The sequence below is a fragment of the Platalea leucorodia genome (assembly GCF_965183815.1).
Source record: "Platalea leucorodia genome assembly, chromosome: 6".
NCBI lineage: Eukaryota > Metazoa > Chordata > Aves > Pelecaniformes > Threskiornithidae > Platalea > Platalea leucorodia.
The window spans coordinates 13,907,547-13,920,935 of NC_138828.1; the positions used below are offsets into that span (position 1 = coordinate 13,907,547).

At 44.1% G+C, this 13,389-nt stretch overlaps 1 protein-coding gene across 1 annotated transcript; it reads left to right on the plus strand.

The window, feature by feature from the left end:
- Nucleotides 1-632: 632 nt before the first annotated feature.
- MGST2 (microsomal glutathione S-transferase 2) lies at nucleotides 633-11,997 on the plus strand (the record flags this gene model as incomplete). Its single annotated transcript, XM_082316548.1, has 5 exons — nucleotides 633-690; nucleotides 5,696-5,795; nucleotides 7,000-7,070; nucleotides 8,986-9,067; nucleotides 11,865-11,997. The coding sequence occupies 5 exons, from the start codon at nucleotides 633-635 to the stop codon at nucleotides 11,995-11,997; spliced, it is 444 nt and encodes a 147-aa protein (XP_082172674.1).
- Between the last annotated feature and the right edge of the window lie 1,392 nt (nucleotides 11,998-13,389).

A 13,389-nucleotide genomic window follows, 5' to 3' on the forward strand; every position in this document is an offset into this window, starting at 1 on the left:
GTGTACTCCAGGCAGGGAAATGAGGGGAGATCTTTCTTTCTTTCTCGGTTGTTTTACCCTTTGAACTATCCTGAACAATTCCTTTCTGCATGCTGACCGCTTGTGAAGTGGCTGTCATGTCATCCGTCAGAGCCGAAGCTGGACATGTTCCGCAAAACCCGCGAACCAAGCGTAGGGACAGTACAAAGCTCCGCTCTCCCCTCGCATCGCCTGCACCTGCTGCTTTCGAGGGGTGCTGCTAGTGATGGATGCAGACCTCGCCACGCTAGACCCTGTACAAGCACAGAATAAAAAGTCTTCGCCCCCAAAGAGATTGCAACTAAAATCTAAGACCTAAAAGAACAGCTGAATCCCCAGAGGCGGGAAAGGCTGGGTTTTGTTCTCTCTGCGCTTTCACACAGGCAAGAGGCAGGCAGGGCTGGCTGACTGTAGTTGAACATTTTCAGGAATGAAAAATGGCCATAATTTTGCACTCTTCTTTTAAAAAGTTAGGCTGCTTTATTTCCAGGGCAGACCTTTGTTGCAATGCTGAAAAGCACTATAATTCTCCCACCTGTTGTTTTTCCCTATTGCTCGCTCAAGCTCGCTCTCCTGTACGCACATCCTGCTCGCACACGGAAGCTGCTGGGAACATGGCCGGTGATTTAATTCTGCTTGCGGCTGTCTCTCTTCTTTCCGCCTTCCAGCAATGTAAGATCTGTGGGGTTGCGTGGCTGGGGCTTGGGGAGGTTGCCACCGGTTCTGAAGTACTGGAAATTATTTTATGATAAACTGGCTGCTCTGTAACTTCAACTTCTGAGACCTCCTAAGAGTTTTCTCACCGGAGCACTGTTTACCCTCTCTGCAGTCTGAGAGGGAGTTGGCTCAGTGGGACAGATTACTTTTCCCTGTGGGAGAAAGTAGTTTGTTTTCAATTCTATTTTGTTTGCTGACTTTTTGGAATCATACTATTGTGAGAGCTTGTAACTAGCTGTAAAGTTACCCCAAAGCCACATCATGTCTTGGTTTTGATTCTTATTTAGGCACACATACAAGCGAAAACCTCAGAAGTGAGAGTAAATTTGTGAAATCAAATACACTAATGCTGGACTGAAAGCGCTGTAAAAACTGTTTCCTGAAACAGATATATATACTAAGTATTTGAAATGAAAGAAGAAAGCAAACCTTTACACCAGGCAGCAATAATATGAGATATTCCATATTATGTCCTCATCATTACATTTCTTTAAGATCTAAATGGATTTATGTTATCTCCTGCTGATATGCCTCTGAGATTCAAGGACTAGGGAAAGAAGTGGGTACGTCTGAGATGCTCTTTTTGCTGTGTATCAGTCTAAAACTGCAGTAGCATTTTTAATGCTTGTCATTATTTTCTCTGAAATATGTTGATTCATATAGCTGTGCTTACACCAGGAAACAAGATACATTTTGAAGGCATTTGTGCTATACTAGTATGAGATTAAGAGCAAGTGAAAAATAATCACTCTGCCTTTTTTTTCAAGTATCTATAGCACTGCCAACTTATCTAGCAACCTATCTATGTGGCTTGATTGTTTGTTTATTTGTTCTTAAAGCCTCAACTACTGAAATAACATTTGTACCCAGCAGAAAAAAAGCTTGAGAATGTGACCCTTCCAGGTTAAAAAAAGCCCAACACAACAGAAGGCAAATAAAAAGCACCTAAAATTTACATTCTCTCTTTCTGTCATCAGACAGCTACAACATACTCTTGTGATCTTCACAGACCATTTCTATCTGGTGGCAATATTTACCATCAACTTCTGTGAAAGTTCAACTTGCCTGCCTTGATTTTTAATGTAAAAGTGTGAAGAATTAAAAACAAACAAACAAACATACAGTACCCGCAAAAGTACTGCAGTTTGAAATCTCAAGAAATTGTACAGGTACTGAAACTGGAAAGGGAGGGGGAACATACCTATGTTCTTCCTTGTGATGGTTAGTCCATATTAGTTAATCTTAGTTAAAATCACAGAAAAGACCAGATAACCTGGGTTTTAATTTACACTGGCAGTCTGACATTAAGCCCAAAGAGAAACCTGCATAAGAATCTGATCTGCTGATCCGATTTAAATCAGCACAGCTTGGTTTACTTTCAGCATGCTTTCTAGCATGGGTAAACCAACTCAGATTAATGTATGGGAGTTCAAATAAGCGTTGTGAAACGGGCACCATAAGCATGTGTTACAGCCAGTTCACGCAAGGGGAGTCACCCAGCGTGTGACCGCTTGCTGTGAACAAAATACACACAACATACACATCTGTTCTGTTTATTCTGCTGAGCCTCTGGTCCTGAGTTAGGAAGGTGCTAATGGGCAATAGGACCTCCCTGAAGAGGTGCAGGATGTCAGGTTTCACTTAGCAATCCATCAGAGGTACAAGATTTAGTGCCTCAGAACTGTAAGTTATTCAAGGAATCAGGTCAGTCAAAGATTAAGCTGTGCAAGAAATGCTCTAGGGTAGAAAGAAAGAGCAGAAACAATGCAGAAAGTGGTTTCCAGTCATGAATCCAGTTTTAAGCAGGTGAGATTTGCTTGAGACATTAGTGTCTTGTAGACTGATGGGAAAACAAGGGAATCCAATGAAAGGACAGAGGGAATCCCAGTCATTGATCTAGGAGAGAACAGGAAGACAGGAGTCCCACTGCTCCTCTATTTTGAATTATCTCTCTGAACTAGCACCTTTTAAAATCACTCTTAGTAATTCCAGGACCCGGCAAGACATTATTAAAAAGATTTGATTTTTTTTTTAAATGTTGTTAGGCCAGGCCATGCAAATTAACATGCACTATCATACACTGCAATACAAGTAACAGCTTCTTTACAGGCTTTTTAACAGAGTAATGTCCCTTGAAAGCCTGCTTCATCCCATATTTTCAGAGTAAAGATATTAACTCAGTAACCATAAATGCCACCTGAAGATGAAAGCAAAAAAAGGCAAACAAAGGCAAGTCAAGCGTACTTTTTAACTACCTCAGTCATGTAATTTAGCCTGTGAGAATTGCACAACTTGATACAGGGGGAAGAAAAGGCTACGAAAATCTTTACTTACTCCTGCTGCAATGCTTTCTGGAGTCCTCACGACAGCACCTCCAGTGGGTGGGGCAGAAGAGCTCTCCCATTGCTTTAGTATTTACTTTAGCCCTTGTTAAACCATAATCACAAAACTTAAATCTGGAGTTACATTGCTACTTTCCATTCACCAGAAAGGAACTAAAAGGCAAGTCCTATGCAGTTAACAAAAAATACAGTAATTATTCCTCTCCTGAGCTCTTTTCAAGTCCCTGGTTGGTACCTGTCTTGTTCTGCACACCGGGCTCACCTTTTCTTTTAAGGTGACAGACATGACTCTAGTTCTGTTACGCAGTGCCACAGCTTGGTTTTCATTGGCATATATAAGCCCACTTGTCCCTAATTGAAGCAAAGTTCCCATCAATCACAGTGGAAGCCACTAAAGAAGTGGATTTCATGATGGTCGGCCCTATTATCGTATGATCACAACCTGTTTCTGCGTTCGGTTAACCAGAGTCACCCATGTGCAAATCTTTGCCCCTCAAACTAGAGCCTTGCTGACCAAGCAATATCAAGGGCAAACTGCGTTACAGTTGAGGCCAGGATTATACCATGGCCTTGGCGATTTGCTTTGGTTAATTGTACTGAACAAACAAGAACGATTTGGCCCCTACGGTGCCTTAATCTTCTTATTTCCCCCAGTAAGTTTACTTTGTCCAGCATCCATTCAAGGCTTTTTTTTTTTTTCAACTGATTTGGATGCAATGAGCTGCCTTGGCTTGCATTAATTCTTCAGCAGAAAAAAAAAACTGGTCCCAGACTGGTTGTAGGCATCGAATGGGTCGGTGCGGCCAGAAAATGAGGAACGCATTGCTGCCTAAAAACGCCATAGCACAAAACACTGTGGCTCAGCTACCACTTTGACTGATAAGCCAGGCAGGATTTGCCAGCACATAGCATTTGTCATAAAAAATAGATAACTGTGAGGGCGACAGAAGTTAAAAAGCAACTTTTCAGTTAAGTTTTCCAGGAAAATATTTCTCAGAGGTAATCCTTGCACTTCCACAAGTTTCAGTCTCCCTGAAGCATGTTCCCTAAACCCTCCCCGCTACCATTCTTCCCTTCTGAAAGGGCTGCAAGGTGGCAAATAACAGATGAATCACCAGGCATGACACGAGCTGCGTGGGTGGGAGTGGAGGCGGTCTTGCTGGATGCAAATACAATGAAAGGTCCTGTAAACCTGCCTTACGGAGAGGTAGCTGAGATGCTCTGACTAGTCTCTGGAGAGAAAGGTTAAGATGCCGCCCGTAATTACTTATACGGGGAGAAGACAGATGGGAAAACACTTTTTTTGGGAAAAGGCTTTGGCCACAAGGCTAAGGTATAAGGGGTGCACAGGGCAGCACCACTCATATCTCTAGCTGTATTTTAATGCCACTGCTCCCAGAAGGGAGGACGGGAGGTATGCTCTAGGCTTGCCCCTTAGACAAGTCTTGTTAGTGAGCTCAGGTGGGTGCCTGGTTTCTGGATCCAGGTGAAGTTTGGGTACAAGGTAGATAGCGAGCTTCTCGTACAGGGTGGCTATGACAGCCAGAAAAATAATTCCAGGTACCCAGAGAGTTTTAAAGTCAAACAGGGTGATGCCCAATAGCTCTGCTGCATACAGAAAATTGCTGTCTGTGTATTGCCTTTTGTCCTTGAGAGCTTCTGTTCAACTGTTAGGGAGAGACTTCTGCAATGAGGAGATCAGTAAAATGAGGTATACATATACACGTCAGAAGTGATCCTAGAAATGGAGGTCAGAAGCGCAGAGATAGCGTTCGATTGGTTTGGGGTTTTTTGGTAAGCAACTGATGTTTAGTCACTGTACAGTAAGTAACCTCTCTTTTTCGTGGCACTGCATCAGTTCTAAAAAATGCCTTTTACAAGACAGGTAAGTGCTATCAGCTCCAGTTCAGTGGAGGTGGGAACAGGATAGGTCCTCCAACAGATAGCTCTCAGAGCTCTCCAGCAGATGAGGTGGAGAGCAGCGAACAGGCTACAGCCTCCGCAGTTGCAGCTCTCCGCTCTTTCCAACTTACTGAATTCTGAGAGTCCGAGACAATAACAAAAGATGGAAAAGCATGCGCTATAAGAGATGGGTAAATAACTTTAAAAAGGTGGCTACCAGATTTTCATTTCCAAAGACTGTAATGCTGCCCCACACTCCAAAGCATCGTAGCTCTTAGCGTCACTAAACCAAAATGACCGCGTGCTATTCAAGCAAGTAGGGAAGTGGCCTCCCTCAGGGCAGTTTGGTCACTGAGGTGCTGCTAAGGCAGCGCGCTGCCACTGTGGTGTGGCTAGACCGCTCCTAGGCTGTGCAGGTCTAGGATTCAGGTGAGGCGGAGGGATATTTAAGTCATAGCTAGTGTAGCAAATGCAAAAAGAGGATGAATGTATTTCTGAAATGGCAATTTTTCCTCTTCCTCATGCGTAAGTCACTCTTGAAGATAAGATCTAAACTCTTGTAGGGAAAAACTAGTTTATCTAATATTGGTCTCTTTCTGTCAAACGAAATGGAAAGAGCTGAAGAACAATTATGTCTCTTTAAAAAATTACTGACGTGTTAGGGATGCAACTGAGCTGAGGAACTGTAATTCGTGAGCCCTTATTTTTGCTTACAGGTTATTTTGCTCGGCTGGTGGGGAAATCAAGAATGAAGCACAAAGTCATGCCCCCAGCAGTCACTGGAGCTCCAGAATTTGACAGAACATTCCGTGCACAGTAAGTCCGGAGATCATTAAGATGGTGGCAATGAATAACAATTCAGTCCAGAAGAGAAGCAAAAACATTATCTTAAAGCGCTATCTTTTCTTTGCATTCTTTGCTCAAAAAAAAAAAAGAAAAATAATGAACAACTCGCTCTTCAAATGGTTCAGCTATTATTTTAATGATAATGAGGTAAGTTCAGCTCACTTAAAACAGTCACTGCTCAAATTCTGATCAAACTAGGCAATCAGATTACCCAAACCTAAGTCAGGGCTGAGAGCTAATTGACTGTAACTTAGAGAATTCAGATGTTCTGGATCTAGCAAGTTGTGCTGTCAGTTCTCGGACTATGGCTAACACCAAACACGTGGAACACACGAGCACAGAAACTCTCTGTCGGCACAGCGGATAATGGTGGAATAGCCTGTCTAAAAAGACAGCATTTTCCTAAAGGGCTTCAGTTTGTGATTAGCTAATGACCCTATGCAAAAGTATTCATATTTATTTCAAACAATCCCATCTGCTGTAACTGTAATTGTAGTGGATAACAATAACGAGACATAGCATACATTAGACAACATATTAGATAACAGAATATGTTAGCTATAGAAGAATGCCTGATTCATTAAAAAGAAATTCGTTCAGAACAACCAAGAAAAGATATCCAAAGAAAATATTGGTGGGAAAACTGATGACATCCACAAATAAAGATGTTATGGTCCTCACCATAAGATCTATCGTGTGCTGTCTGTGCCTGACAGCACTTCATAAAGGCAGTTGGCCTCAGCAGGGCAATCCAAGCTGCCTACGCACAGCTCTCTGCTTCCTCTTGCAGTCCCAGGAACGCTGACCCACAAAACTTGCATACCGAGCATGGAGATAAGTGATTAACATCACATCCATGTGCTGGCGTTCCTGCCTCTCTCTGCTGCACAGGCACTTGATTTAGGATTATTTGTCCTATTTATTTCCATGTAGTTGGGATCCAGATCCTTGTCTAAGTTTAAATACCAGGCAAATATTTGAAATAGTTTGTATTTGGGATTACAAAGAAGAGAATTTTTAAGAGCGCCTAATGCTGGCTTGACTGTGCTCCCACTGAATTCGACAGCATTAACTTTAGTGGCAACTAAATGAGGCCAAAGCCGATTCCCCTTGAAAACCCCACCCATAGTTCTTTTCCTTTCCAGACTAATGTTCTTTCAAATTTATTCTGCAGACAAAACTGTGTGGAGTTTTACCCAATATTCCTGACTGTCCTCTGGACTGCGGGATGGTTTTTTAACCAAGGTAAACACTTTTCATTTTTATTTTGGACTGAGAAGTTTTACATAACTTTTTAAAACACTTTAGTTTTATCAGGAGGTGACTGTAGACATCTTTTTCCTTTCTTTTAATTGCATTACCTTAGCATAGCCTTCCTAGAAGAACGCTCAGTGACACTGAAATCCCCACTTAGTCATGGCATTTCACTAGCCCCACCAGCTTTCACCTCTCTCTGCAAACCAAGGAGCCAGTACATGGCATATTTATCATACATTCAGTAGATTTGCAGGGTGAATCATTCAGAAAAGCCGCTCCCAGGTGCTTCCCACTAACAATTATTTGCACATTACGGGACAATTCTCACAGGACATCAAGCGTAGCTATCATCCCTGGGGAGGAGGCAGCCTGAAAAGACTCAGGTCAGAGCACTCATACCTGTGGCTGGACCCCTGGCTGATGGAGATGGAGCTGGAGCTCAAGCAGCAAACCTTTGGGCTTTTACATCCCAGACGGGCGAGACCGCCACTGGGCTACGACTTGTTTGTTCTGGGACATAGCACTGAGCACTGAAGCACAGTCATAACTGCGGTGTCTCCAGCCAGTATTGTAGATATTGTACTTCAGGTATGCAGCGGGGACTCGGGAAAATCTATTATGTTTTCTCAGCCACCTAGCAGGGGGGCATTTTTTGGCCACATGTTCTGAACTCAGACGCCACAGAGCTTTCATACCTCTCGCTCTGTTGGACTTTCCAAGGTGGGTGTGATGTCTCCTAACAGTGATGGGGTGGACTCTCATAGAACTAGAACTTGTGACAGAGCCTAATTTTTGCATTCTGCTTTTTTAGCCCTTCCCCAGCTGATGTTTTAGAAGCATGAATTCTGTGGGCTGGAGAAAGGATAACTAACTCATGCCCACTATACCTCTTCTTCCTGAACAACTAGCTTTCTTCTCCATTTTCTGTTTGCTCCAAACCAGTAATTTTGCTTTGGGGCTCTCTTAGAGCCAGAGTCCCATCTCTACTGCAAATCCAATGTAAACCCAAAGTAGCACCACATCACAAAGTAGCACCACAGTCAACACATTGGATACGAGATAGTACACGTGCTTATAGACAGACACTTGAACTGAGGAAAATCACAGTTGCTAACCAGCAACACAGACATGTGCTGCCATATGTAAGAAAAGAAGGATTATGCTAACCTTTTCGTTAAGTCACTTTTTCAGCTGAGCATCTCCCATAGGTATGTTTACACGAGTTAATCCAGAACGCAGCAAAAGCCGTCCTCTGTAATGCTCACTTGCACAGTTTGAAAGAACACAAAATTATCCAGCTTAGTCCTGGATAATACAACTGACCTACGCACCCTGCTCCATCTATCAAATGGAGGTGACTTTATACTCTTCCCAGAGGGAGGTCAGAAAGCTAACTTCACTACAGCTTTCTCTCATGTCCTTGGATAAAAGCTGCTATATAAATGCAAAGCAGGTTATTAACAACATAAATAAGATTCTCTTTCCAAAACAAACACTCCCCTTTAGCATGAACTGCCATAACAATACAAAATGACAGCGCTGGGTCAAGCCACAGTGCTCCAACCCACTACCCCGTCTCTGGGATAACCACCAAACTGGGGGAGCTACAGATTCCTGTCCGTTCTTGAGATCTCCTTTTCAGGGAATGCTTTTAGATTTTTTTGGACAGTCCTATGCCCACCCCTATCTGTAAACCCATATCAAGAGCCTCCTGTAGTGCATGTTTAAGAATACATATATCTCTTTTGAATGATTCTTTCCCAAGATAACTTCCCAGGGTGTGGGTAGCTATGAAAATCCCCAGAGCTATACAACCAGAAAACGTAACTAAAGCGTCTGTCTACGATCCTCATTTTTCAGTTTTCTAACTGTTTTTCCCCCCCATTAATCTTTTCTTTCTTAGAATTAGCTTCCTTTCTGGGTGTGTTGTACATGTTTGCCCGCTACAAGTACTTCCATGGTTACGTGCAGTCTGTGAAAGGAAGGTAAGGAGTTACCAGCTGAATGCAGGTTGAACGCTGCAGGCTGTGGTCTGAAGCTGGGCTGAGAGCCAAGGACTGGCAGTGAAAAGTGACTATAATTGAATGCAACATGTGTAAAGTGTCAGCAAGAGGCCTGAGGCGGAAACCCGCAGGGAAGGGGGCTGGCTGTTACAGCAGAAGCCTAGGTTAACCTGTGCACGTGCTACAGGTCACGAGAGAGAAAAGGTTTGATGCTCACCTGGTGGGTGCCTGCTTTGAGCTGAGCATATTGGCAACCAGACTCGGAGAGGCCTGAGAACAGCAGCACAGTTTTGCAGCTCAGGACTGCTGTAGGATGGGAGACTGCTCAGGCAGGGCTTGCACAGTGCCTGCCTGCCTGCTGTTTGCATTTTTGCTCCGTTTGCCACATTATGACCTTTACTCTAGCCATACAAAATGTGCTAAAGGAAGCAAGCAAATCTAGCCTTGTAGGCTGATGAACTTTCACCACACAGATAAGAGAACACGGCTTCAGATAAGCATGCGTTAATGAATGTTAAGTGCAGAGCATCTTGTAACATGAATTCTGCTTCAACAAACATGCACGCTTGCAAAACACCCCTCCACTATAAACACTCAAACACACAGTTTATTTCTTGTTTCACTGAAGCCACTGTACTATCTTCTGTGTCCTGACCTAAGGCTCCTCTCCCAGCACACACATCAGTCATAAAACGAAAATAGCATGATATATGCTTGTCATAAAATTAGAAGACTCGGGATGTATATTTCTAGAGGAACATACAGAACAACCAGGTTATTTTGTAGTGAATAATCCTGCAGCAGCAAAAGACTGTACTACAGGGCTATTTTTCATAGCTTGTATACTGATATTACCATTCTCCTTCACACTACAGTCTCCACTAGTCCTTTACCCTCTTTGGAAGAGCTGTTGCTTAAGAGAAGGGAGAGGCTATGTATTCCAGAGCAAATATATGGAGATAATTTTATATTTTCCAATAAGGGATGCAATAATTCAAATGATGCAATGAACACCAACCAAAAGACTAGCAACTATTAGGGAAGTTTGGGGAGCAAAACCATGTAAATAAATGAACAAGCAGAGCATAACAGACTTTAATCAACAAACTAAAAAGTCCTTTGTTCAAGAAATGTGTCCCTTGCTTTACTTCAGTACTCTGAGACCAATAGATTCAGCTTCTCGAGGAAGCCTAAGAACAGTGGCTGGCTTTAAAGTTAGACAGAGCTTTATACTCTGGTGAGACTCCAATTTCTTTGCGTTGAACAGAGGGCGCCAAGAGTCAGCCTGGCAGCCCTAGAGAACGGCTTTGCTCACAAGCCCTGCCTCCGCAGGCCTGGCTGGTGCGAACCTCCAGTGCCCGCTTCAGCTAGCGACAGGGCAGCACACGTCAGGCGTGCGGAACCCGGCCCCAAAATGTACAACAAGCCTCCAGCAGGCCTAGTAGCGAGAAGGTAATTAATCTTCGCACTGATTCTCAACCGTAATCACCGACTACAGCCGTGCTAGTTATAAAGACAAACCTGGTCCACGTGCTCGAAGGGCTAGTTACGACATATACTCGTACACTACATGAATTGCAGTTCAGATTCACCAAGGCTGGATTTTCTTAAGAACACAACAGGAACATGCACCTTCTACTTCGTTTCTGTGCTGGAGAGGCCTTTGCAAGAGAGCTGTATCCCTCACCTTTCCCTCCAGCTGGCTCTGACAGATACTTAAAGGCTAAGCTAAAGACTTCTCATGCTCTCCTGAAATTGAGGAAATCTCATACTTCACCATTTCGAAATCTGCATCTAGACGTGGAACGCCCAGAAAGGCTACTTATCTGAAGTCTTTAGGCACCAGTGAGATCCTCAGGCTCCCCACACCCCCAGCGGTGCCCGAGAACCTAACCTCTTCAGCTTCTGTGGGTATAGGGATAGGTAGCTATAAATCAAAGGCTGACAAGCTCCTCAGAAGGCCGCTCTCCAATGCTAACACGATGGGATTCTCCAAAGAGACCTTTTGTTGCTCGCTTTGCTGGCAGGGGCCAACCCAGCAGCAGCTCCCAGAATACGCCTGTCAGACCAGAGTCTGCACCAAGGCAGCTCAGAACAGTCCCAGGAGAGCGTGCATGGAGGGGAAGCTCCCTCCTCACATGTGCCCAAAAAGCGAGCTCTGTGTTTCAGAGCTGAAGGGCTCTCCCAGCCTTTTCTGTGGGGAGCTTTCCATTTTCCACAAATAAAATAACCTAACCCTTTCCCATTCCCAGCAAGTGCCCTAATCGCTGATTTTTCAAGATTGACGCTCTTCCTTTCCGGTCCAAAAATCCATCTCGAGTCAAAGTGATAACCAGCAGCAGCCCGCCCAGCCCAGCGCAGAGTACCTGGCCAACAGTGCGGATGGAAGAGACATGCACGCCTCTCCCTCGGCCCCCAAGGCTTCTCTCCCACACTCCTACACCCAGAGTTGCAGTGAGGTGCTCAGGCTTGTCTGAGGCTTTACCTACAGGTCTTCGTGTCACGGGATGAGGTAGCTTCATCCTGGAGCAAGTTCCTAACTTCCATGTGAATATTTAGAAACACTGGGGGAGAGTTTTCCCATGGAGAGGATATTAGGAATCTCTCTTCTCCCTAGCAAAAGTCACGTGCGGGAATGGTTTATTACCAAAACGCCCCAAGGTAGCGTTGCAGCAGAGATCCTTTCCGATTCCACTTCTTAACTGGTGTGGACAAGCAGTTTCACTATAAACACACCGTGTACAGCTCATAACAGTATTTTTCTGCTTTCCACTTCTAGGTTAACAGGTTTTTATTTGAATGTGATAATTCTGATTTGCTTGATAACCCTGGGTGCAGCTGGGATTGTGAACAGCTTTCTGGATGAATACCTGGACTTCAGCATTATGAAGAAACTACATAAATTATTCTGAAGACTGGGTTGTTTTTTTTAAATAAATAAATAACATGGACGCTTTCCCTGAACACCAAAAAGATTGTAAGCTGCATGTGAATAAAGCATCAGAGCTCTTTCCTAACAGCCCGTTGCAATGTAAAATGCATGTTTTTCCTGAGCTGTTTACGCTTTCTCCTGTCCCTACGCTCTTGAAAAAGAGTCAGTAGGACAGAATGTGATGTCACATCTGCATTTGCAATTAAATGTTCTGTTGTCCCGTACAGTATTGTAAACCCTAAACAAATTACATCAAACTAAAACCATTAATTCACTAAGTAATTTAGTTGCAGCTGGCACTGCAAGCGTCAGCCCATCTTACCCAATGTCCTTCAGCTTTGCCAACGCCTCTGTAGTCTTCTTCACTCCTCTCCATTTCCCCCAGCAGCGCCATCCGTTCTGCACCCAGGTAAAAACACGCTTCAACGCAATACGCTGCTGCGAGGTCCCAGTTTTCCAAGTACATGCAATCCCGCTGCAGGAGGCTGTTTAAGCATCTATGGAAACACTGCTTTCTTCAGGAAAACACTGAAAGCTGCACTTGACCCTACGTTTCTGTGAAGGCCTTTTGATTTTCTACGCGTGTTTACAGTTCAACACCCGCTGAAACGCTCTTCTTGTAGAAGCGGGGCCCTCCTGTAGGCAGATCCCGGTCCTCACACAAAGCTCTCAAAGACAGGCTGTACCCACAGCGCGGCACTTGCGAGAGGGAGAGCCGGCCCGGACAAAAAGGCGGCGCAGATGCTCGTCTAACAATTGGGTCCCCTGCATTGTCTCCCGCCAAGGCACAGATGGCCGGGCTGTGGGAAAGACGAGACAAACGTCCCAGCATGGCCACAGCTCTGGGAATCATAAAATGCCAATGAAAAGCAAACTAGGAAAACAGTTTTCTGCTAAAAGGGGGGAAAAGTCACGGCTTAGCACCATCAGCTCAAAGTATGCCGATGCTCAGTTTAAACTACGTAGGAGAACAGCGAAGCAAGGCCATGCCTGACTATTTTGGTAGCTCCTGATAATTCAAATTATTTAAGACAATGCTGAATACACTCACGCTAGCTAGGGCCAGCAGGCAGAAATTTTCCTTGTCATGCCCCTGAAGACAAGATTTGGCCAAAAATACTGCACGTTTATATAATGAACATGCTTACGGTCTTTCTAAGAGTGTACTGAGGTTGATAACCTGAGCACAAAATAATTGAGTGTTGGATCAGGTTCGTAATAAACTTTCATATGAAAAAGGTGGACGCATTGCGTGTGCAGAAGTTAGCTTGTGATTAAAAGGCACAACTTAGCGCCTGCAGGTGGCAAAGGCTGAAACGGCATTTGAAACAATAAAATGAAACAAGCGCAAAGGTGCAAGAGTCGGGTCCGA